General features: G+C 43.4%; 3 protein-coding genes across 9 annotated transcripts in view; 2 read left to right on the top strand and 1 right to left on the bottom strand.

The window, feature by feature from the left end:
* LOC112228569 (SRSF protein kinase 2) overlaps positions 1-4,820 on the top strand; it is a 110,913-nt gene extending 106,093 nt beyond the window's left edge. For 3 of the 5 annotated variants that reach the window (XM_042302516.1, XM_024394039.2, XM_024394208.2), the window contains 2 exons: positions 199-291; positions 2,149-4,820. In XM_042302516.1, coding sequence (XP_042158450.1) covers positions 199-291; positions 2,149-2,333 — 278 coding nt within the window. In that variant the 3' untranslated portion in view covers positions 2,334-4,820. The remainder of the gene's footprint in view (positions 1-198; positions 292-2,148) is intronic. The other 2 variants (XM_024394117.2, XM_024394288.2) reach the window with 1 other exon arrangement.
* A 1,105-nt stretch (positions 4,821-5,925) lies between these two features.
* Positions 5,926-13,539, bottom strand: adck2 (aarF domain containing kinase 2). Its single transcript, XM_024393669.2, has 8 exons — positions 13,350-13,539; positions 11,991-13,151; positions 8,331-8,477; positions 8,096-8,224; positions 7,153-7,248; positions 6,762-7,016; positions 6,416-6,598; positions 5,926-6,246 (listed from the first exon to the last, which is right to left on the bottom strand). The coding sequence occupies exons 2-8, from the start codon at positions 12,873-12,875 to the stop codon at positions 6,106-6,108; spliced, it is 1,836 nt and encodes a 611-aa protein (XP_024249437.1). The 5' UTR covers positions 12,876-13,151; positions 13,350-13,539; the 3' UTR covers positions 5,926-6,105.
* Positions 13,540-15,321: 1,782 nt separating this feature from the next.
* Positions 15,322-25,950, top strand: part of LOC112228501 (DENN domain-containing protein 2A-like) — a 50,166-nt gene continuing 39,537 nt past the window's right edge. For 2 of the 3 annotated variants that reach the window (XM_042302340.1, XM_042302303.1), the window contains exon 1: positions 15,322-15,663. The gene's annotated coding sequence lies outside the window, so the exon portion shown is untranslated. The remainder of the gene's footprint in view (positions 15,664-25,950) is intronic. The other variant, XM_042302362.1, reaches the window with a different exon arrangement.

The raw sequence follows: 25,950 nt of genomic DNA, 5'->3' as shown, positions 1-25,950 counted from the left end.
CACACTATCAAACCAGTTTAGGCATAGTCCTCTCCACTAACCTCTTACCGTCCCGTCAGTCAGTCTGTCTGTTAGTCAGTGTGGCGTATCCAGGCAGCAGTGTGTCCGTCCGTCCCTTCAGCGTGTGCGTATGTTTGTGATGTAATGCTGTGCCGTGCCTGTTCTTTGGTGGTGTGGCCTGCGATGGCCGGGGTTCAGATCACATCGCTCTGATCATGGAGCTATTGGGGAAGGTTCCACGCAAAGTGGTCGCCGCCGGGAAGTACAGCCGAGAGTTTTTCTCCAAGAAAGGTAACGTCACGATGAGTCACTACCCCTATGAGGCAATGACAGGAACGGTATATCTCTAAATATTAGTACATGTACATACACGGTTTACACCATTGTTACACTTGTAACAAAGCTTGTAGTCTGCACACAGGTGGTTGGTGGCACCTTAATTAATGGGCTCGTGGTGACGACCTGAGCAGAATCAGTGGATTCAAATACATCAAACACATTATTTCCAGGTGTTTGATGCCATTCCATTTGCTCCGTTCTGGCCATTATTATGAGCCGTCCTCCCCTCAGCAGCCTCCACTGAGTCTGGAGTAGTGTGCAGTAGTATTTGTGGTGTGTGTCCACCTAGAAATACATACAATTCCTTAGAAATTGTGCCTAACATTACACTTAGAAAAAAGGGTTCCAAAAGGGTTCTTTGGCTGTCCCCATAGGAGAACCCTTTTTGTTTCCAGGTAGAACTCTTTTTGTTTCCAGGGAGAACCCCTTTGGGTTCCATGTAGAACCCTGTGTGGAAAGGGTTCTACATGGAACCCAAAAGGGTTCTACTTGGAACCAAAAAGGATTCTCCTATGGGGACAGTCAAAGAACCCTTTTAGGTTCTAGATGGCACTTTTTTTGTAAGAGTGTAGTTTAAGTTGAGTTCTCAAGATTTAGATTTAGTTATCTAGCTAGTTACACCAGTAATACAATAGTCATATTCCCAGCCACTTGACTGAGTTCTGAGTACTATCCTCCCTGAGTCTACGGCCTGTCTGCCAGTCTGTGTGTTACACCTGTGTCTCTCTCTGCCGGTCTCTGCTCCTGGTGGTGTGTCTGTAGAAACCATCTAGCTCTCACAGTCTCACGTCAAAATTAAACGTTCATCCATGTTTCTGAAATGTCGAACATTCGAAGTTGTTCCAAACCTCAAATTTCAAGTGTTTAAGGTTAAGTTTAGGCATTAACTCTGAATTTTTAAGGTTAGGTATTAACTCTGAATGGTTAAGGTTAGGTATTAACTCTGAATGGTTAAGGTTAGGTATTAACTCTGAATGGTTAAGGTAAGCGTTAAGGTTTGAGATAGGCTTAAAACAAAAATAAGAAAACAACTGGATGGATTCGAACATGCAACCTTTGGCACCAAAGGCAGATGCTTACGCCCATCTTCGTCCACAACGCCGGAGCAAAACTGAACCCTACTTGAAGGTAACAGTGCTCACCATTGCCCCTAGTGGCTGGCTTCCACATCTCCCCATGTCCTTAGACATGGATGGACGTTGAATACTGACTTGTATCACGGGTGACCTGGCTGGTAGAAACAGCATGCTACCCTGCTTCTACCCTGCTTCTACCCTGCTTCTCTCATGTTCTAGTCATGGGGCTCTAATATTCTGATTGATGCTCTCTCTCCCTCAAAGGTCTTGTCGGCTCTAAATGATGTCTTAATTCACTCCTTTTATCTCTCTATGGTGTTCATGTGTTCTGACTGACTCCCAGTCAGACACTGCTCCAGGCTCTTGATTTGCCTTTCTTGGGCTGTCTCTCAATAGTCAGAATATTGTTTCCTTTCCTTCATCTACACTGTAAATAATTATAAATAATAAGGTCAGTGAAAGCAATATGGGGAAGCCTTGCTTCCACCCATTCAATGTTGATGAAAGCAAAGACACATAGAAAGGATGCTACTACGGAGTATTGAGATGCGGCCCGAGTTCTACTGTCTCTTCTTTTTTTATTCTCTCTCTTTGTACTGCACTCTCACTCTCTTTCTCATTGTAAGTCTTTAAATAGCATCGCACTGTAACTTATTACTCTTCATTTCTGTCTCTCTCTCGGTCTTTCTCTCACTCCCTCCCCCCATCCCTCTCTCTCTACTTCCCGCTGTAGGTGAACTGAGGCACATCACCAAGTTGAAGCCCTGGTCTCTGTTTGATGTGTTGGTGGAGAAGTACGGCTGGGCACCAGAGGACGCCGGCCACTTCACCCACTTCCTGCTGCCCATGCTGGAGATGGTCCCAGAGAAGAGGGCGTCAGCCGGGGACTGCCTCAGCCACCCCTGGCTCAACTCGTAGCGACACCAACCCACCACACTAGCAGCAGCCTCAACAACCTGCTCAAAGCCAGGCACTCGAGGCTGGAGAGAGAGGGAGGGAGGAGGGGGGTGTGGGGGGGTACACGTGGTTCCCGTTTCTCGGGCCCTCCCTGCCTTGTCCTGAGCACGCCACACACATACACATAGGCATACACACATACACAGATGCCCACAGAGCCTCAGCAGAAACCACAAAGCTGTCAAAGACCAGACAGAGAGAGGCTGCTCCCTCTGCTGTCCTCCCCATAGGTCCCATACAACCCCTCACAGGAAGAATAGAGGGCCCCAGGAAGGAGTCAAACTCCCACAGTTCTAAACAGGCAGGACAGCGATCCCTACACAACATGAGCAGCCATGGTCGGGACAGTGTCTCCTACTTAGAAAGGCCAATTCAGTCTAAACAGAGACTAAGCCACCCATATGAATGGGTTCTCTGCAATATCTCGGCCAGTTTTCTCCTGTCCAGTCTTCTCCTGTCTTAGCCGGAGCATAATGGGTTTCCCATTAGAAGTCAATAAGAACCTCTGTCAGAATGCTGACTGTGTGATTGCTCCATCTGCCTGACCTTACAGCAGCACAGCCCAAACCTGCTGAGGCAGAAGTGTGTATATGTGTGCTTGTGTATATATGTGAGTGTTTGTTATTAGTGTGTGTCTACACTGCCCAGTCTGTAGGTGTGTGTGAATGTCCCTCTCCTACAAAGGAGAAGCAACAACACTTCCAGATTAGGAGTTGCCCTTTTACCCTACTCTTCCTCTCCTCTCATCTCCCTTCAGCCCCTGCCCCACTCCCACTCTCTGTAGGGGTACCTCAGGCCCCTGCTCCCCCCTCCATGCCCAGGACTGAAACAGTGTCACTGAACTGTTTACAGCCCCCTCCCACCCACCCAAATCTCCAGTCCCCTGCCCCGTACAGCCCCCTCCCTACCCAGCCACCAACACTGAGCTGCATGCCAGTCCCGGGCCACTGCAGAGACACGGGGGGCAGCCAGCCCACCAGGGGTCTCCAGAACTGAAACGCTGCCACACAGACAGACAAACAGGGCACGGAACAAACAAAGATCCTAAAAGACTGATGATCGATGAACCGGACTGCTTCTTCTGTAAGAGTGAAATGCATGGAGAGGCTGATTGATTGACAGGACGGGATGATGATGATGGACAGGTGTTACTTAGTTGTGCGTTTCATTGGTTCATTTGTTTTTTATCTATGTTTTTGTTTTCTTCTCCTGTCTTTTATTTTGAAGGTGAAGGTGCCACTTGCGCTAACCTTTTTGGTGCCTCGTGTGAGGATAGCGAAGTTCCTCATGTTCACTTTTTCAAATCGTTCCTCCCTTTAACCTTTGACATTCCTGATCCAGTCACACCATTCCTCTCTTCCTATGTATCCCAAAAACAAGAACAATCCTTGAGTCTCTGTGGCGTGGCAGCTTTACCAGATCTGATTATCCCCCTTATTACCTACAGACGAAACTCTCCATCTTTGATCCTGAGCTTCTCCAGAAGGGGTTTGTCAAATGGAGGTTGCACTTGTCTTTGTAGGATGTCGTTCAGGGATTTACCTTTACATTTTACCTTTTTTGTCATTTAGTAAGAGCGACTTACAGTAGTGAGTGCATACATTTTACTTTTTCGTACTGGTCCCCTGTGGGAATCAAACCCACAACCCTGGCGTTGCAAGCACCATGCTCTACCAACTGAGCCACACGGGAATTACCTTTGTACATAACTCTAAGATCCGGCTCCGGAGAGACGATCGACCGACAGATTTGAAACAAATGCACGCATCATTCCTAAAAGAGGCTGTCACGGACACTGGCCTGCATCCCCAGAGCAGACAGTGGCGAGAGGCTAAACCACTCTGGAGGCCACAAAGTGGAATGTGAAACTGTGCCACTTTGTGGCTGATGAGGGTACTGCATTGATGCAGTGCTGCATCTCTCAGTGCCAATGCTCCAAACGTTCCACTCCACTGCTCTCTCACACTCATCACAATTAAGAGTCCAGTTGCCTATTTTTCGCAATAAAATTAAAATGAGTATGTAAAGGGGGAGATTTTTTTTAAACTATTTCATTTAATGTAAAAAAAAAAAAAAAAAAAGAGGAAATAAAGAAGCAAATTTCTCTGTTGTGACAGTGACCGATTCTCGTCCTATTGAGGTGATTGTGTTGGTTTGTTTAGAGATGTTTTTCATTTATTTTGTAATTATTATTACTGTCACTATTATTATGATTAGTTATTTTCTACTCAGTTGTTACCTCTTCCTCCCCTACTCTATGGACAACGCTGCTCTGTTTGGACTTGTGACAGTGAAGAACATTTTTTTTCAATTAGGATTTTTTTTTTTGTCACCAAAAGCTCCTGATCGCACTCTTTCAGCCATGCTGACTGTTCTTCCTGACAGAATTGTGTCTCTTGTCTGTGTTTTTCATTAACAGATTTAATAAAATTGTAAATTAATAGAGTCCTCTGGCTTGTGGTCTTTGACAGTTTAGGATATTACTAGTATTTAGTAAAAACTGCTCTAACTAATTTAAAAAGTAGTCATCAAGACACAATGAAAAGAGAGAAAGGCAAAGTTTTTGATGCATTATTTAATGATCTAACCATATAAAATATATTTCACTAGCGAGTGTAAAAAGACTTAAAAATGGCAATGTAGTGTTATCATACAGAATGGGGAGGTCAGTTGACTTGACACACCTTGGTATATTCTAATACACACTAAAAGGAAGATTTTGCCTAGCCATCAGACATGATTCTAAACGCATTACCTTGTCCTAACAATACCCTGAGATTGCTAGAATGGTATAAAACGATATACTAAGGATTGTCACTAATTCAGATATGTTAACTCACTTCTATTTTATTCAATGGAAAAATAGTCTGTAGTGCTGACAAATAGTGTAAGCACAACATCCTCTTTTTTTCTTATTTTAGACAGATTATTTATTACTTATTACTTATTTTAGACACAGAAATCACATGGGCATTTAAGTATAAATGATGACAGTTAATCTGACTAGCATGTAAGGTAAGGAACCGTTTACCAGGGTAGTTGAGATTTTTGGATACTTTAAATCAAGCAATTATTCACATTTCACAGGTAAAAAGTACACTACAAGGTATATTCAGTCAGTCACTAATGTAACATGCAGAGGGCCAAGATTTTTTACAGACCATGTGACCAAGAAACTCTGGGCCCTAAATATGAGATATCCATGGCTGTGTTTGAGAGCATCAATTCTGCTGACTGACCAACAAATCACCTTACATCATACACATGATTTGTAGATACATTGGGGCAAAAAACAGCCCCAAAACATCACTGCTCTAGAGGAGATCTTGCATGGAGGAATGGGCCAAAATACCAGCAACAGTGTGTGAAAATCTTGTGAAGACTTACGTTTGACCACTGTCATTGCCAACAAAGGGTATATAACAAAGTATTGAAATAAACTTTTGTTATTGACCAAATACTTATTTTCCACCATAGTTTGCAAATAAATTCATTAAAAATCCTACAATGTGATTTTCTGGAGAAAAAAATAATAATTTTGTCTGTCATAGTTGAAGTGTACCTATGATGAAAATTACAGGCCTCATCTTTTTAAGTGGGAGAACTTGCACAATTGGTGGCTGACTAAATACTTTTTTTGCCCCACTGTATGTCAGCCTGCTCAGTCGGTGATGCTCTCAAACACTGCCTATTTCTGTGTTGCTCAGATGTGGTGGTATGCGGGTGAGAGGGGTCAGAGGAGGGAGGCAGCGTTCTTGAGCAGCAGAGGCTTGGCCAGCTCCAGTATGTCCAGGTTCGGGTCCAGAGACCTCCCCAGCCCCTCCAGCACCATGATGGCAAACACAATGGACGCAAAGTTACTCTCCAACTTCACCTGAGGGGCAAACAAACCACAAGGTCAAGAGAAGTCTTGGTAATAGACTCATATACTGTATATTCAGTAAATTAAGTCAATGTGAGATGTCTAGCCATGACTATTGATATTACAGAAAAGGTTGGTGGTTTTGAAACTAGACTCTCACTCCAGGACTGGTTTTATTTACCTTGTGGGTGATGAGCAATCCAAAGACTCTGGATAGCAAATCAGTTACTTGGACCTTCCCCAGTGAGAGAGTGTTGCTGAGGGCATGGTCCACCAGCTCTGCCATCTCCTTCTTGAACCGTGACACGTCCTGGCACTCATTGGTCCTGGCATGGTTCAGGATCAGCTCTGCCACCTGTTCCCCCTAAACATAACAGCTATGGATGTTAGAAGCTCATGACACCATTGGATACCCCATCCCAATGTTCAAGGCAAGTGAGAAGCCTCATAAACCCTCTTTGGCCTACTCTGGAGCTTCTAGGGCAAGTTCAAAATTCATGTTTGTGTGTGGTGCGTGCGTCTCTCACCTGTCGTAGCACCACAGCGGTGAACACGGCTCTGAAGTTCCTACGGTCTCTGTCGTTGAGCTGTGCCACGATGCCAGCGTCCAGAAGCACCAGCTGCAGAGGGGCCGGGGCCGGCCTCATGCTCACCACCACTGTGTCGCACAGGTCCGTCAGGGTGACCCTTTCCTGGGGGTCGTTGTCCCCTCCACCCCTGCTACATTGGACCAGGATGTTACCCGGGTGCAGGTCCGCATGCACAAAGTTATCCACAAACACCTATACAAACACACATAGGAGGATACGGAGCTGGTAAGCTTGATTCAATGTTAAGAAAGAAGAAGGTATATGAAGGGTTTCAAATATGGATTTCCAGTTGCAAATGTCACAATGAGGGACATGCTTAGGCCCTCACCATCTTGAGAAGTGTCTCCACTCCCATCCTGGCAATTCTCTGTTTCACCTTTAGAGGGACCTCCGGTCTCAGGTAGTTGGAGATGGGCTCACTCTCCTGAAACAGTAAACAGGTTACTTATTCAATAGCGATGGTTAAGTTGTCTCTTTCGACTAATATCATTCATTTGATTCAGTAATGCCCAGAGCAAGCAGGACCCACTACTGGTAAACGATGAACTGAAAACTTAACACAAAATACTCGTTCACCATAGGGGGCATATTGGAGCTGACATTTGTGACAGACTTGTAAAAGTGTGCTTTAAACAACTGGCATTTGTGCCTGCTAGACATACAAATAAAATGATTTATAGGTTCCTTTGAAACAAGGTCCAGTTGCGGCCGCAACTTGACTAGAGTGTGAATGACTCATGACGGAATGCAATTGCTTGACTGTCGTGAGGGTGATAAGCACAATATCGCTTGGCGAACTGCAGCAGCCCCCCAAACAATTAGTTCTCGAGTTCAAGTTCGTTGAGCAGAGACTGTGTATGTTTTGGTTCTACAACACTGTGTCCATCATAACAATCCATAATCAATCAATTGCATTCATTCTAGCACCATGTGATCAACAATCAGTTGTTAAGCATGTCTTCATTCTCTATGATGCCTGCAGCATGATCTATTTTTCGACGTGCACATATGATAGACAGTTGTTGGTCAGAGCACGTCACCTGGAGCCGCTGAGCCGGAGGAGCATGTATTAATCCTGCTGTAGGACTCATTGTGGCAAGCCGGCCAAAACGTGACTCGACTCAGTAAAAAGAGTCGTTCAAAAAGAACAAATCGTTTGAACTGCGCATCACTATTATTCAACCTCTCCCATAGATTTTTTTACTGGTGTTGTGTCATTACTTTCTTCTATTCATATTTGGCATTGTGGTGAAGGTGCCGTCTCAACTCACCTCAAAGGTTTCCACTAAAATTGACCTGGTGACAAATGGTCGAAGAGGAGTTGGGAACTTGACAAAATCAACATCCTTGAAATTCTCCCGGAATTTTTCGATGTTATTGGCTTCAAACCGCAGGTCAATCTGCAATAAAACAGGATATTCAATCCCTAAAAACTGCACTTGAAATAGTTCAAACCTACAGCTATTCAATTGGCACTCAAAGTGTGTGTGTACTGGAGTTGTCTACCTGTTTGGTCATGAGCACCTCAAACTCCTCCACTATCTCAGGCAGGCTGAGCCATTTGAATCCAGGCAGACAGTTGATGAGCCAGCTGCCTGCCCTCATCAGTAGCATGTCAATCTCTACCTGTCTCCTGATCCCTGGATGAAGCACCTGGACAGAGAGAAGAGGAGGAGATGAAGAAAGAGGAGGGCATTTATTGCATGTTGTTTCCTAACAAAATCATGTCCCATATATAATAAGTCAATTTGAGTACAGATGTGCAGTTATTGGCACCTCAAAACATTTAACGAATTCCCTGCCTGTGACTTTTAGCACACCCTCTCTCAGGGACACAAACTCTAACTTTCAAACTCCTGCAGTAGGCTCCCCTTCCCCTCTAGAGCCTAGGTTATGCGTAGTAAACTGGCCCTTCACACCTCTGGCCCTAGAGTCCTTCCATGTCAATTCAAAAACACCCCCCCAATCTCAGATTGTGCCGAAATTGTTTCTGTAGTTAGAAACAGATCAGATTAGCATTCCTGAAACATTATTTTGTTCAATTAAGCTAATTGATTGCATCCAAATTGGCCCTTTAAAAATATTTGGATTCACATAATATTCAAATATAGTACCCAAAATCAGATTTGAACCAACATTTTTCCTACCTGAGTAAGACGTGAGGAATCCAATAAAATGGTCAAAAGCCATACAGTATCAGTTCTCTATATCTGACAAGTAATATGGAGCTGCGACTTGGAGTATTGCTTTTTCATCCTATGTAATGTATTCCCTGTGAATCAAGTGTTGTTTTTTTCCCTGTTCAATTAACCATTTGCAGCTTTAGGTGGAAAACCAATAGCTTTTGCTCATGATGAAAATAAATTGTGTGGTCATCCTGAAGTCAAGCCAGTCCTCCATGAAAGCAATTGCTTGACATCATGGGAAAATCAAAAGAAGTCAGCCAAGAACTCAGGAAAAAAATTGTACACCTCCACAAGTCTGGTTCATCCTTGGGAGAAATTTCCAAATGCCTGAAGGTACCACGTTCATCTGTACAAACAATAGTACGCAAGTGGGACCACGCAGCCGTCATACCGCTCAAGAAGGAGACGCGTTCTGTCTCCTAGAGATGAACGTACATTAGTGCGAAAAGTGCAAATCAATTCCAGAACAACAGCAAAGGACCTTGTGAAGATGCTGGAGGAAACAGGTACAAAAGTATCTATATCCACAGTAAAACGAGTCATATTTCGACATAACCTGAAAGGCCGCTCAGCAAGTAAGAAGCCACTGCTCCAAAACCGCCATTAAAAAAGCCAAACTACGGTTTGCAACTGCACATGGGGACAAAGATCATACTTTTTGGAGAAATGTCCTCTGGTCTGATGAAACAAAAAAAGAACTGTTTGGCCATAATGACCATCATTATGTTTGGAGGAAAAAAGGGGAGGCTTGCAAGCCGAAGAACAACATTCCAACCATAAAACACCGGGTGGCAGCATCATGTTGTGGGGGTGCTTTGCTGCAGGAGGGACTGATGCACTTCACAAAATAGATGGCGTCATGAGGGAGGAAGATTATGTGGATACATTGAAACAACATCTCAAGACATCAGTCAGGAAGTTAAAGCTTGGTCGCAAATGGAATCTTCCAAATGGACAATGACCCCAAGCAAACTTCCAAAGTTGTTGCAAAATGGCTAAAGGACAACAAAGTCAAGGTATTGGAGTGGCCATCACCAAGCCCTGACATCAATCCTATAGAAAATGTGTGGGCAGAACTGAAAAAGCGTGTGCGAGCAAGGAGGCCCACAAACCTGACTCAGTTACACCAGCTCTGTCAGGAGGAATGTGCCAAAACTCACCCAACTTATTGTGGGAAGCTTGTGGAAGGCTACCCGAAATGTTTGACCCAAGTTAAACAATTTAAAGCAATGCTACCAAATACTAATTGAGTGTATGTAAACTTCTGACCCACTGGGACTGTGATGAAAGGAACAAAAGCTGAAATATCATTCTCTACTATTATTCCTACATTTCACATTCTTAAAATAAAGTGGTGATCCTAACTGACTGAAGGGAATTTTTACAAGGATTAAATGTCAGGAATTGTGAAAAACTGATTTAAATGTACTTGGCTAAGGTGCATGTAAACATCCGACTTCAACTGTATTAGAGGTCGACCGATTAATCTTAATGGCCGATTAATTAGGGCCAATTTCAAGTTTTCATAACAATCGGAAATCGGTATTTTTGGCCATCTTTTTTTTTTTACACCCTTATTTAACTAGTCAAGTCAGTTAAGAACACATTCTTAATTTCAATGACGGCCTAGAAACGGTGGGTTAACTGCCTTGTTCAGGGGCACAACGACCTTGTCAGCTCGGGGGATTCAGTATTGCAACCTTACAGTTAACTAGTCCAACGCTCTAACCACCTGATTACATTGCACTCCATGAGGAGCCTGCCTGTTACCCGAATGCAGTAGAAGCCAAGGTAAGTTGCTAGCTAGCATTAAACTTATCTTATAAAAATCAATCAATCATAATCACTAGTTAACTACACATGGTTGATGATATTACTAGTTTATCTAGCGTGTCCTGCGTTGCATATAATCGATGCGGTGCGTATCGTTGCTCCAACGTGTACCTAACCATAAACATCAATGCCTTTCTTAAAATCAATACACAGAAGTATATATGAAGTATATATTTCTAAACCTGCATATTTAGCTAAAAGAAATCCAGGTTAGCAGGCAATATTAATCAGGTGAAATTGTGTCACTTCTCAGTGTATATGCAACAGTTTGGGCCACCTCATTTGCCAGAATTTTACGTAATTATGACATAACATTGAAGGTTGTGCAATGTAACAGCAATATTTAGACTTATGGATGCCACCCGTTAGATAAAATACGGAACGGTTCCGTATTTCATTGAAAGAATAAACGTCTTGTTTTCGAGATGATAGTTTCCGGATTCGACCATATTAATGACCTACGGCTCGTATTACTGTGTTTTATTATGTTATAATTACGTCTATGATTTGATAGAGGAGTCTGACTGAGCAGTGGTAGGCACCAGCAGGCTCGTAAGCATTCATTCAAACAGCACTTTCATACGTTTCGCTGTACATAAAGCATTGCGCTGTTTATGACTTCAATCCCATCAACTCCCGAGATTAGGCTGTTGTAACCGATGTGAAATGGCTAGCTAGTTAGCGGGGTGCGCGCTAATAGCGTTTCAAATGTCACTCCCTCAGACTTGGAGTGGTTGTTCCCCTTGCTCTACATGGGTAACGCTGCTTCGAGTGTGGTTGTTGTCGATGTGTTCCTGGTTCGAGCCCAGGTAGCGGCGAGGAGCGGGATGGAAGCTATACTGTTACACTGGCAATACTAAAGTGCCTATAAGAACATCCAATAGTCAAAGGTTAATGAAATACAAATGGTATAGAGAGAAATAGTCTTATAATTCCTATAATAACTACGACCTAAAATTTCTTACCTGGGAATATTGAAGACTCCACATGGCGCCCAAAAATACCGATTTCCGATTGTTATGAAAACTTGAAATTGTCCCTAATTAATCGGCCATTCCGATTAATCGGTCGGCCTCTAGTCTGAATACTTCCGAATGCACTGCATAGATTTCCATTCATACTTTCCCTCATGTTGACTGATACCCACCTTAATAGCTACAGGAATCAGATGCTCTTTCTCTGTACCGTCCTCATTAGCGTCTGTGTAGCTCCTCTCCCTGGTTTCATGATGGCCCTCGTCCTCCTCATCCTCTTTCCCCTTCCACAGCCCCCTAAAAGTCCCCAGGACACCCTTTAGTCCCAGGATCTCCCAGGCCTCCAGCATATCCTCTCTCTCCATCTCCTCCACTAGGGCCTGGAAGGCTGTGTCCTCCACGCTGTCCACCCTGGCCCATCCCCGGTACACCTGAGCCACGCATCCTGAACCCACAGGCTCCCTGCCCTCAAACACAAACAGCCTCCTCCAGCCCTCCCCGAATGCTCGGCGCAGACACTGCTTGGTGTGGGCCCAGCAGTGGGGACGCACACGCACGTGCAGCCTGGAAAAACATTCGCAGAAGTCCTGGGAGAAGATGTCCCTGCGTGTGCTGGCCCACTGGCCCAGCTTAATGAAGGTAGGACCAGAGGTCTCAGTGACCCACAGCAGGGCATCCAGCCAGCGAGAGGCCCAGTAAGAGGAGATGACAGTCAGAGGATAGAGCAACAGGATCGGGCCGAACTTCAGGAGTAACACCAGGGCGCGCAGGCTGAGGCGCAAGAAGAACACCAGCTTGTGCACCTGGACTTTGGCTATAGACTTCCTGTCTGTAGTCTGGGGTGCCAGGAAGGCCTCTTGGCATCTTGCCATACAGGATGTGGCATTCACTGCTCCCCAGCACAGCAGGGTGACTTTTGGCATCTGGGTTAAAATCTGGCCTCGTTTGACAAGACATGTTCTAGTGCTAGGTATGAGTTGGACTCTTACAGAACTTCCAACTCTATGGACGGTGTACCTTAGGTTTAAGAGGAAGCTTCTGGCACTCAATGCAGCCATAACTATGATGATAATATCGCTAACACGTAATTTAAAAAATAGATTTGAAAAAGTCTAAAATTATAGATAAAACATTGTCCACACGTTTTCACAATAGTGACTAAACATAGCTATTACTGTTTGGAAGTTATCCACCTTACAGCTTCAATTGCTGACAGATATTGATAATTGGCTTCCAATCATTGCCCCTTCGAACCGCTTGCTCACAATTCCACAGATGCGTCATAGCTGAGGACAGACATAGCCCACCTATGTCCTCTTTGAAAACATGTCCCACTGCAAATCAAGAAGAATTCCAAATAAGTTCAACTAGCTAGTATCAAAGGACTGCAAGGTATATTTTGACATTAATTTAAGGGGCTACAGTCATTAAGCCTAGGCTATATAGCTGAACTGTGATACAGAGGCTTGCTTAGCTACGTTAGCTAGCTATGAGTAATATGACTAGTCTATTGCCATGTAAACACATATTACCTCAAAATGAGTACGTGACCAATCAAACCGTCATGTCCTTTCTTCAGTCAACATGCAGCACGCTCAACCCTAGCTAATATATTATTAAATCATTCAATAAAAGATATCAACCTCAACTAGCATATATTTTCATTGAAAACATAATTGCAAAACAACGGGTAACTTCCGGATGTCTACGTCACTTTACAGGGGTGTAATCATTTATCCAAATAGTTGCAAAAGTTTTATTGTGCATCAGTAACTAGCGTTTCTATTGGATAGGTTCATCAAACAGAGCGGGACCTAGCCGAATCTGTCAATAGAAACGCTAGTTTTCGTTTCACGTTTGCAACTGTTTTGCGTAATGATTACACCCCAGATGCCGAAGTCTTAAAGCGATAGGCACCTAATAAAAAAACAGCCACATCCATATAATAATGTAATAGGTTGGGGGAAACTCCTCGTGAGGTAATATGCCTCCAACATGATCAAGTTATTTCAATATATTAAGCTTAGGTTTTTACGTTTTTAAAGAACTTTTTATCAAATACATATGTTTTGTGCAGGAATTCACACATTCACTGTGCAGATGTTGGGTTGTCCAAAAGAGGGAGACAGAGGAGAAGGTGAGATACAGACAATGGTTTCAGTGCTTAGAATAGCTGTCCAAGTGTTTGCATTATCATTTGATCAATTATTTAATTGAACATGTTGTCATCGATAGGGCTTCATCTATCAAAAACTGATAGTATCATTCCTAGTCATGGTGCGTCTCTCTCTGGACAGAGGGCCTCCACATCCCAGCTGTTGAGTAGAGAGGACAAGGAAATGGGGATCTATCCACACAAAAGTTAGGAGAAATGCCAAACAGATGTTATTGCCACCATCCTGTCCCCTCAGCCATTGATGGGGAAATGCAGGCTTTTCAAATCTCTCCTGCACTTCAAAGGGAGAGGTCAGACCTTGGCCCTGAAGGTCACAGAGTTTGTTGCTGTGGTTCTATGCCATGTTGGAGTCACTGATATTTGTGAAAGGTAGCCTAGGAAAGGGTAAGGTAGTTTAGTTCAACTCATTGAACTCTCCCAGTGAGAACCCAGAGAGACTATAACCACACCAGTGGAGGCTGCTGAGGGGAGGATGGAAGGGTACCAACCACATGGAAACCATGTCTTTGATGTGTTTGATTTCATTCCATTGACTCCATTCCAGCCATTATCAGGAGCTGTCTTCCCCTCAGCAGCCTCCGCTGAACCAAACAAGTAGTTATGTTTTACTGATACAATAAACATACACTCCTATGCCTTTATTAGCCTTAATTGTCATCAAAATGTCAGACTCACATCTAACTTATATTTTCACTCAATCTGTCGCTCTTTTTTTCTGAGACAGTGGGAGTCTCATGTGTCAGTCATCTAGTGAGGTAACTATAAACTATCTTTAAAACCATTAATTCACCTGCAATTACTGAATTACTGGAAATCAACCAAAACATTGTCATCCCATGTTAGGGCAGAGGAACAACGGGCCATTTGTAGCTACCAAAACATATTGCATTAAACACATGTTGCTGCTGTGGTTCTATTGGGTGGTTTGTGGACTGGTCACTGGTCAGTAAATAAAAGCTACTATAAGAGATAAAGACAGTGGAGGGCAGGAAAGCCAGGCCCCCACTGTCCCCTCAAAGAGAGGAAGAGAGGCCCTTCAGAGCTTTTAATTGGCTCCCGGAGGAGGCCCTTATTTATGCTTTCAGTTATTCTCAGTTTTGCCCCTTCCTGCTCCATTCCTCTTTTGAGCAGGACACTCCGTTTCCCTGGAAACCAGGGCTTCATTCTCCCAGCCAGCTGCAGATTAGTTCAACGGTGGGGGGGTTGGGGGTATGGGTTGAGCTGAGCTGATGATGGAAAGGGAGAGGAGGAGGGAGGGAGGTACTATAGAGAGGGAGGGAGGGGGCCATGAGAGGAGGGGTGGGAAAGTTTGAGAGAGAGAGAGGCAACATCATTGAAAGAGAAGATAGTCCGAGTGAGTGTTTGAGAGAGAATAACTGAAAACATTTAGGCTGAAAGGGGAGGGACTGCCTAGTCCTTTTTCAAACAAGTTTGTGGAGAAACTTGGAGAAGCTCTTTGGCTGCTTGGAAGAAGAGGCAAGGGGCTATGTTAAGTGAGAGAGCAGCTCGGAGGCAGGGGTAGGGGTGCAAAACCGAAGGAGAAAGGGGATAAATGACATTTTGATCTAAAGGAAATCATGCGAGTGAATGCTGCCTCATCCAGTGTCAGATTTCACAAAATGAAAAACCAGTGCAAGAGCACTTCTACAGGGCTCATCCAGCTGAGAAAGGTATGGCAAAATGAGCCTTTAAACAGTGTGTGTTAACTGTGTGTGTATGTGTTTTGGTTTGGGGGGATTTCCTTTTGTACTTTCTGTGAATCTTTTTTTTACTATGGGACTGAAACAGTAACATGCATATTTAATGTGTATTTATTGTAAGTTTGACTGTTTTGTATATTTTGAACTCCACACACTATGCACAGGTATAGTATCTTTGTGTCGGTTGTATGCTTATACGTCAAATCAAATCAGAAACATTTTCTAAACATTTTCATGGGATTAGTAACAGAATAAAACAACAATAACGATACTATACAAGGAGTACCGGTACTGAGTCAATGTGCTGGGGGTACGAGGTAATTGAGGTAATATTATGTACATGTAGGTAGGGGTAAAAGTGACTTGGAAATCAGGATAGATAATAAACAGAGTAGCAGCAGAGTACTGTGTGTGTGTGTGTGTGTGTGTGTGTGGCGTCAATATGCAGAGTCCAGTGAGTGTGCATAGAGTCAGTGCAAATAAAAAGGGGGTTAATGCAGATGTGGGTGTGTGCATGCTTGTGTGTGTGGCTGTGTGCAATGCATGCATGTGAGCTTGTGTGTTTTCACGTGTGCTTTTGTATATGTTTGTACAGTACTTTGATAGTACTTTGACCACCAACATGTAAAGTTCATATGAGCATGTCAAATTGGGTATCAAATGAAAGCTGTGTCTAATTTTATTTTTTTAATTATTAAGGCATATATAAAAAATATATATATAATTTTCCATCCTAGAAATGAAGAAAAAGCAAGGGCTTTGATTTCTGGTCAAACAGATGAAAAGGGGGTCTTAGATCACATCTTCCAGAAAACTCATCTTTCAGAAAAACCAATCATAGAAGTCTGTTTCACAAGTTTGGACAGCACAGTACAGTACAGTACAATACAGTACAGTACAGTACAGCACAGTAGAGTACAGTATTTTAAAGAAAAGAAAAGTACAGTGTAGTTCAGTACAGTAAAAACAAGTAGTGTATAGTTCAGTACTGTCTTGTACTGTACAGTAGAATAGAGTGGAGTAGAATTCAGTACAATACACAGTAGAGCACACTAGAGTTGAGTACAATAAAGTACTGTACTAAACAATACTCTACTTTACTGTACTGAACTCTACTGTACGACAGAGAGAGAGAGAGCGAGAGAGAGAGAGCAAGGGAGCAGTTCAGCCCTGGCTGTGCATCTCATTCTCTCTCTGGAGGAAGAGGTAGCTACTCTGTTGACTTTTCATTAAACCTGCGAAGGTAAGCTCTGGGTAGTATAGCACAAGAGTTTGTTGTGTTATAAACTGTTTGGTGGAAACAATGGTGGCTGGAGAAGTAGGGTGAGCTGAAGTTAACAATGCTGCTACACAATACAATTACCATAACACCAGTTGGGGGCTTCCTCAAGGAAAGCTGGACTGAATGAAAATATTGGCAGTAGAATGGCCTTACTAAAGAGCTCAGTGACTTTCAACATGGCACCGTCATAAGATGCCACCTTCTCAACAAGTCGGTTCATCAAATGTCTGCCCTAATAGAGGTGCCCCGGTCAACTGGAAGTGTTGTTATTGTGAAGTGGAAATGTCTAGGAGCTAAGTGGTGAGTTCCAAACTTTCTCTGGAGGCAAAGTCAGCACAAGAACTGTTCGTTGGGAGCTTCATGAAATGGGTTTCCATGGCCGAGCAGACACACACAAGCCTAAGATCACCATGTGCAATGCCAAGCGTCAGCTGGAATGGTGTAAAGCTCACCACTATTGGAATCTGGGTCCGTGGTAACGCGTTCTCTGGAGTGATGAATCACGCTTCACAATCTGGCAGTCAGATGGACAACTCTGGGTTTGTCGGATGCCAGGAGAACGCTACCTGCCCCAATGCAAAGGGCCAACTGTAAAGTTTGGTAGAGGAGGAATGATGGTCTGAGGCTGTTTTTTATGGTTCGGCTTAGGCCACTTAGTTCCAGTGAAGGGAAATTTTAACATTACAGCATGCAATGACATTCTTGACGATTCTGTTCTTCCAACTTTGTGGCAACAGTTTGGGTAAGGCCCTTTCCTGTTTCAGCATGACAATGCACCCGTGCACAAAGCGAGGTCCATACAGAAATGGTTTGTCGAGATCGGTGTGGAAGAACTTGACTGGCCTGCACAGAGCCCTGTCCTCAACTCCATCAAAAACCTTTGGGTTGAATTGGAACGCAGACTGTGAGCCATGCCTAATCGCCCAACGTCAGTGCCTGACCTTTACCTCAATCATGACTAGGTCAGTTAGTGGAAATAAAAGTATCGGGTTTGTCACTGGCAATACAGTACATATATAAAGAAAAGTAGACGAAAAACGTATTCGTTTGAAAGATGTACGAGAGACATAGAAAGCTCTGTGTGATGTCATGTCATACAGTTTACCAGGAACCTCTCCAGAGTTTTTACAGGACTTGCTTTTAAAAGATAGCTATCATTCATCATCTTAAATGGTTTTGACCTTCCCCAGGTCCTCACTAATTCCTATTGCGCAATGTTCCATTTGCTTTTCTATGTTCCTTCATAAACAACTGGATTTTTGTGGGACATTGACAACTGGAGTTCCATCAGACATGTCATGAGTCTTCCCATTGGGCACAGAAGACAATCTAACGTTAAGTTTACGTTGATTCAACCAGTGTGTGCCCAGTGGGTTGCTCTTTTGTGGTGATGATAGCTAGTTTGATATTTCAAAGGTCTTGATTATCTCTTTAGTTAATTCAACCAGGAGTTCTGTACTGCAGGGCACTTTTGTACTGTTTCAAGGGTGCCTTTTGTTCTGTTGTGAGAAGTACTGTAGGCCATTAGTGAGAGAGAGTCTGTTTTTCTGTTTTGGTTTGTAACATAATATATATATAATTTGCCAGTTAGCAGAAGTTTTTATCCAGAGTGACATACAGTCATGCATGCATTTTAAGTATGGGTCCCAGGAATCAAACCCACTATCCTGGCATTACAAGTGCCATGCTCTACCAACTGAGCTACAGAGGTCATGGTACTAAATTACCTATAATCCTGTCGTAAGTCAGGACTGTCAGGGAGCAAGAACCCCTTATTTGTTGTTATCAGACATACTGCGCTGTTTGATTGGAAGGGCTGTTAACATTCTCTGGAGTGGAGAAAGAGAATAGCAGGATGACTCTATGTGGCGCAATGCTGCTCGCTGCTTCCCTTTGTACACACACACACACACACACACACACACACACACACACATAAAACCAAAAGGCAAATGAAAGAGCTCGTGCAGTCTTAAATCCCAGTAGATGTTTGGAGAATGTTTTCTCAATACAGCGACATTGTAAACCTCTTTTTCAAGGAACTCAAAAGACAGATGTTTAATATCGTGTCAACTGTGTCATATGTCACAATTGAATCCTAGCTGGTTTGTGAAACCATCTTGTATTGGATAAATTAATCTTTGTGTATCACATGTGTTGAGTCATAACAGTGCTGGACCAAAAGTCATAAATTGTTATCATCGGTGCCCACTGGGACTTTGTCAATGACAGAGCAAGCTGTCTCTTCGCAAGCAGTAGGGTTATGCGATGCATTTACAGTGTGTGTGTGACATATGTGACGTGTCCCCTCTCACCAGAGGTCCATTGTTCTGAGTTTAGAACAGTGACAGCAGGTCTTTGAGCAGGACACGGCCATATCGCCCTCTTACAGGAACCTACTGGGGCCCACAGACTGCTGCCATGGACAAGCTGCTGTGGTTACCATGGCGACACAGTCCGAATGTGTCCTGCTGTGTTAGTGAAGGAATTCCTGATGTGCTCTGGTGTATTGTCTGAGAGGTAAGGCAAGCCTAAAGCTTTAGTCATTATCACACTAAGGCTTCATCTGTAGCCCACACTCACCATACACATACATGCATGCAGGCATGCACTCACGCATGCACACACACCATCCAAGACCATATCAAAATACTGTCAGGACAGCGTAGCCTGTTAAGTTCCACAGCGACTCAGTGCCTCAGTGCTGTGTTGAAACGTGCAGTAAAAGGAAGACAGACTGTGGCTGTGGGGAAATTGGTGCTGTGATTTCAATTAGATCATTTAACAAGACATGACAGCTAATATCGCTTCCCTGCTGTTTTGTTTGCATAGAGTAACTACAGTGCATTACAGTAGTGTAGCGTAGCCTACCAGGGGAAAGAAGGCAGAGTCAGGTAAGTCTGTATCGCACCCTGTTAGATGTGGGGTAGAAGAGCTAACCAGTCATAATGTGGCACATCCAAACCCCAATGTTGTTGGCTGGCTCCGGGCAACTCTGCAGCCTGTGTGTCTACTGGCAGTGTCTCACACACACATATGTGGACACACACACGCATACTTTTTTTCCTGGGCTTCAGTCCCTTTCGCCACACCGCCACAGAGGGAGAATTAGAGTATTGGGCACGTTCTTGTTTGGAAGGAATGTGTGTGTTTGGAAGCAGAACTGGCAACTCTACCCATAGGGTCGTTCTCGTGTGGCTACACCGAGGACACAGCTTGTTGACTTTGGCTGCTGTGGCCATGCTCTGCGCTGGGCTCACAGTAAAGGTGGAAAATAATATTATTCCATGTATAATAAAACATGTAGCCTACTTTCGGCTCTCGGTTGTTCCAACTACCACAATTAATGGAATATACCATCTTGTTTGGAGAATAGGGGGCATCTTAAGTTATTATTTTTGACACAATTTGTAGTGCTTTCTATTCCAATGTTTCAGTCAAAAGATCCAAATAAACCAAATATAATGTCAAACTTCTAATTTAAAAAAATAATAAAAAACAGAAAACAGAAACTGTTGAAAAGAATGCTACTGACAATTACAGATCCACTGTTTGATGAGAATTCAAAGAATGTCTGGAGATTCACCCAGGTGTAACACCTTAATGAGCTTGGCTTTAGTAGTCTAGCCAGTAGACACACGCTGCAGATTGGCACCTTTGATCATGCCTTTGATCGCTTGCGGTGTCTGTCTGTCTCCAACAAGATCACACTACCTGCTGCACAACTATTTTGTTTCAGTTTTCTATGAACTCTCTTTTGGCTTACACTCTTGTGTTGTTTTTTTATTTAGGTTTTATCTCTCTTGAGTTCTCTCTTAGCTTAAGCTCACAGTTGCCGGGCTTTGGGTGTGTAGGGGTCAAAATCATCTGCTCTGCTGCGCTTTGTCTCCAGAAGACCATTTTCCCAAACTCTCACCTCGCACCAGCCCTCTGGAAGCAGCCAGGGAATTATAAAAATCGGTTCTGCACAGGCGTGCGGAGTGGGAATGGGATGGGAACAGGAATTCTGCTGGGAATTCTCAGGCAGAACCCCAGAAATGTGGGCGAAATTTGTCAGTGAGCTCATCTGAGGGAGACTGTGGCAAGGAGGAGAAAACTGATCCTGGACCAGAGAACAAGTGAAGAGGTTCCAATGCACCATATACACTGTTGAAGGGATATGCAGGACTATATCAGGTCTAATTGATTGGCCGTAGTGAGAACTAGCAGCAAGGGGTTTATGTCGGTAATGTTCTACTTTCAAAGTAACACAACTCATTTCAAGAGACAACAGTTAATTGTTAATAAAACTTGTTTTTCCATCAGCTGTTTGATCTTGGGTTAGAGTACTGAATAGCACATTTCCTTTGTGGAGCAGTTGGGTCTTCCAACAATAGGTACTAGCATTATCTGAAATATAAGACATGTTTCTCACTCCTCTCATTGTGGTTGAGGGCAGGTGAAACCTCATCTAGCTTCATCGGGTGTGTGAGTTGCATATGTTTTTACCTGTTGCTGCATAGCGTATCCCACCCCTTGTGAAACCTATATCCACAGCCTCAGCTCCACACAGGAAACTCACAGCCAGGAGCACTTCCATAACTTCCAACGCTGCTTTTATTTGGCAAGCCCTTTAGTTAATGACCTGACTGTCACTGGGTGATTTTTTCTTTTACAGCCCTATGAACTTTGCACTTTCACTTACATTATAGCTTGATGTATCCACAGCAAAGCACTGTGTTGAGCAATACTTTCTGATTGATGTTGTGTATCTAGAAAAGACAACTCTTGAGTAAGTCTGATGCAGTGAACACAAGAGCAGGATTGGATTAACTAATGCTGCATCAGACAAAGTTGTAGCTTTATTAAGAAGGCCCTGCAGGTTTGGATCAGCTTATGCATGCCAAAGTTGTAGCTAGATGTATTTACAAAGAAATCTCGGCTCCACTAAAGAACGCTAGAGTTGTAGGCGTAGGCTATTCAGTAGAGCAAGGTTGGATCATTTAATATGGGCCAGAGCCTGCTTTACAAGCGCCTTCGTAGTGTTTAGATCATCGTCAGAACCTCTTCTAACGATGTATCTTTAGTAGCCGGGTTGTTTCCCAGAGTCTTCCTTAGTAACGTAGCTCTTAAAAACCTTCGCACTCTTAGAAAAAAGGGTTCCAAAATTGTTCTTTGGCTGTCCCCATAGGAGAACCCGTTTTGGTTCTACATATTAACCTCTGTAGAAATGGTTTTACATGGAACCCATAAGGGTTGTACCTGGAACCAAAAACGGTTCTACCTGCAAACAAAAAGGGTTCTTCAAAGGGTTCTCCTATGGGGACAGATTATGAACCAATCAATCAAATCAATCAAATGTATTTATAAAGCGCTTTTTACATTAGCAGATGTCACAAAGTACTTATACAGAAATTCAGTCTAAAACCCCAAAGAGCAAGCAATGCAGATGTAGAAGCACAAGGTTTTAGATAGCACCTATTTTTCTAAGAGTATATCTGTCTGACTGACTGCCGATAACTTCAAAACGAAGTTGACTATACATACAGTTGAAGTCGGAAGTTAACATGCACTTAGGTTGGAGTCGTTAAAATTTCAACCACTCCACAAATGTATTGTTAACAAACTATAGTTTTGGCAAGTCAGGTAGGACATCTACTTTGCATGACACAAGTCATTTTTCCAACAATTGTTTACAGACAGATTATTTCACTTATAATTCACTGTATCACAATTCCAGTGGGTCAGAAGATTACATACACTAAGTTGACTGTGCCTTTAAACAGTTTAGAAAATTCCAGAAATTATGTCATGGCTTTAGAAGCTTCTGATACGCTAATTGACATCATTTAAGTCAATTGGAGGTGTACCTGTGGATGTATTTCAAGGCCTACCTTCAAACTCAGTGCCCATTTGCTTGACATCAGGGGAAAATCTAAAGAAATCAGCTAAGACCTCGGAAAAAAAATTGTAGACCTCCACAAGTCTGGTTCATCCTTGGGAGCAATTTTAAAATGCCTGAAGGTACCATATTCATCTGTACGCAAGTATAAACACCATGGGACCAAGCAGCCGTCATGCCACTCAGGAAGGAGACGCGTTCTGTTTCCTAGAGATGAACGTACTTTGGTGCGAAAAGTGCAAATCAATCCCAGAACAACAGCAAAGGACCTTGTGAAGATGCTGGCAGAAACAGGTTCAAAAGTATCTATATCCAATGTTAAACGAGTCCTATATCAATATAACCTGAAAGGCCATTCAGATCGTACTTTTTGGAGAAATGTCCTCTGGTCTGAAGAAACAAAAATAGAACTGTTTGGCCATAATGACCATCGTTATGTTTGGAGGAAAAAGAGGGAAGGCGTGCAAGCCAAAGAACACCATCCCAATCATGAAGCACGGGGGTGGCAGCATCATGTTGTGGGGGTGCTTTGCTGCAGGAGGGACTGGTGCACTTCACAAAATAGATGGAATCATGGGGCAAGAAGATTATGTGGATACATTGAAGCAACATCTCAAGACATCAGTCAGTAAGTTAAAGCTTGGACGCAAATGGGTCCAAGCATACTTCCAAAGTTGTGGCTAAATGGCTTAAGGACAACAAAGTCATGGTATTGGAGTGGCCATCACAAAGCCCTGACATCAATCCTATAGAAAACTGAAAAAGCGTGTGCGAGCACGGAGGCCTACAATCCTGACTCGGTTACACCAGCTCTGTCAGGAGGAATGGGCCAAAATTCACCCAACTTATTGTGGGAAGCTTGTGGAAGGCTACCCTAATCGTTTGACCCAAGTTAAACAATTTAAAGGCAACGCTACCAAATACTAATTGAGTGTATGTGAACTTCTGATCCACTGGGAATGTGATGAAAGAAATAAAAGCTGAAATAAATAATTCTCTCTCAACTATTATTCTGACATTTCATATTCTTAAAATAAAGTGGAGATCTTAACTGACCTAAGACAGGGAGTTTTTACTAGGATTAAATGTCAGGAATTGTGAAAAACTGAGTTTAAATGTATTTGGCTAAGGTGTATGTAAACCTTCGACTTCAACTGTACAAGTTGTCAAAGTATTTGCAATCATTACCAAAAAGGATAAAAGAAAGGATAAAATTATGCGTCAAATGAAAACCGAAATGACTGCATTCAAATATACATAGGCTACATGGGCCTATATAGCCTATTTCAATCATATTGAAATCAACTTTGTGTTCAATCAATTGAGTTCTAGTTTGCGACTAGGCCTGTCATCTTTGCCTCAATGTCTTTCATGATCAAAGCAAATGTTATTGGTCACATACACATAGTTAGCAGATGCTATTGCGAGTGTAGCGAAATGCTTATGCTTCTAGATCCGACAGTGCAGCAGTATCTAACAGATAATAACAGGTCAACAATTCCACAACAAAACCTAATACACACAATCTAGTAAAGGAATGGGATAAGAATATATAAAATAAATGGATGAGCAGTGACAGAGCGGCTAAGATGCAATAGATAGTATAGAATAGATAGTGAAGAATACAGTATACAGCATATACATGAGATGAGTAATGCGAGATATGTAAACATTCTTTAAAGTGCCGTTATTAAAGTGACTAGTGTTCCATTTATTAAAGTGGCCAATGATATCAAGTCTGTAGTTAGGCAGCCGCCTCTCTGTGCTAGTGATGGCTGTTTAACAATCTGATGGCTTTGAGATAGAAGCTGTTTTTCAATCTCTCAGTCCCAGCTTTGATGCACCTGTACTGACCTCGCCTTCTGGATGGAAGTGGGGTGAACAGGCAGTTGCTCAGGTGGTTATTGTCCTTGATGATCTTTTTTGCCTTCCTGTGACAACGGGTGTTGTAGGTGTCCTGGAGGGCAGGTAGTTTTCCCCCAGTGATGCGTTGTGCAGACCGCACCACCCTCTGGAGAGACCTGCAGTTGTGGACGGTGCAGTTGCCGTACCAGGTGGTAAAACAGCCCGATTGGATGCTCTCAATTGTGCACCTGTAAAAGTTAGTGATGGTTTTTGAATTCAAGCCACATTTTTTAAGCCTACTGAGGTTGAAGAGGCACTGTTGCGCCTTCACCACACTGTCTGTGTGGGTGGACCATTTCAGTTTGTCTGTGATATGTACACCAAGGAACTTAAAACTTTCCACCTTCTCCACTGCTGTCCCATCAATGTGGATAGGGGGGTGCTCCCTTTGCTATTTACTGAAGTCCACGATCATCTCTTCTGTTTTGCTGACATTGAGTGAGAGGTTATTTTCCTGACACCACACTCTGAGAGCCCTCAACTCCTCCCTCGTAGGCTGTCTCGTCGTTGTTGGTAATCAAGCCTACCACTGTTGTGTCATCTGCAAACTTGATGATTGAGTTGGAGGCGTGCGAGGCCACGCAGTCATGGGTGAACAGAGAGTACAGGAGGAGGATGAAGACGCACCCTTGTGGGGCCCCAGTGTTGAGGATCAGCGGAGTGGAGATGTTGTTTCCTACCTTTATCACCTGGGGGCGGCCTGTCAGGGAGTTCAGGACTCAATTGCACAGGGTGGGGTCGAGACCCAGCTTAATGATGAGTTTGGAGGGTACTATACTATTGAATGCTGAGCTGTAGTCAAGGAACAGCATTCTTACATAGGTATTGCTCTTGTCCAGATGGGATAGGGCAGTGTGCAGTGGAATGGTGATTGCATCGTCTGTGGACCTATTGGGGAGGTAAGCAAATTGAAGTGGGTCTAGGGTGACAGGTAGGGTGGAGGTAATATGATCCTTGACTAGTCTCTCAAAGCACGTCATGATGACAGAAGTGAGTGCTACGGGGCGATAGTCATTTAGTTCCGTTACCTTTGCTTTCTTGGGAATGATGGTGGCCATCTTGAAGCATGTGGGGAAAGGTAGACTGGGATATGGATTGATTGAATATGTCCATAAACAACAGCCAGCCAGCTGGTCTGCGCATGCTCTGAGGACGCGGCTAGGGATGCCGTCTGGACCGGCAGCCTTGC

The sequence above is a fragment of the Oncorhynchus tshawytscha genome, linkage group LG01 (genome assembly GCF_018296145.1).
Source record: "Oncorhynchus tshawytscha isolate Ot180627B linkage group LG01, Otsh_v2.0, whole genome shotgun sequence".
NCBI classification, from domain to species: Eukaryota; Metazoa; Chordata; class Actinopteri; order Salmoniformes; family Salmonidae; genus Oncorhynchus; species Oncorhynchus tshawytscha.
Note: the sequence above shows the minus strand (reverse complement) of the source record. Positions and strands in the feature narration are given on the sequence as shown.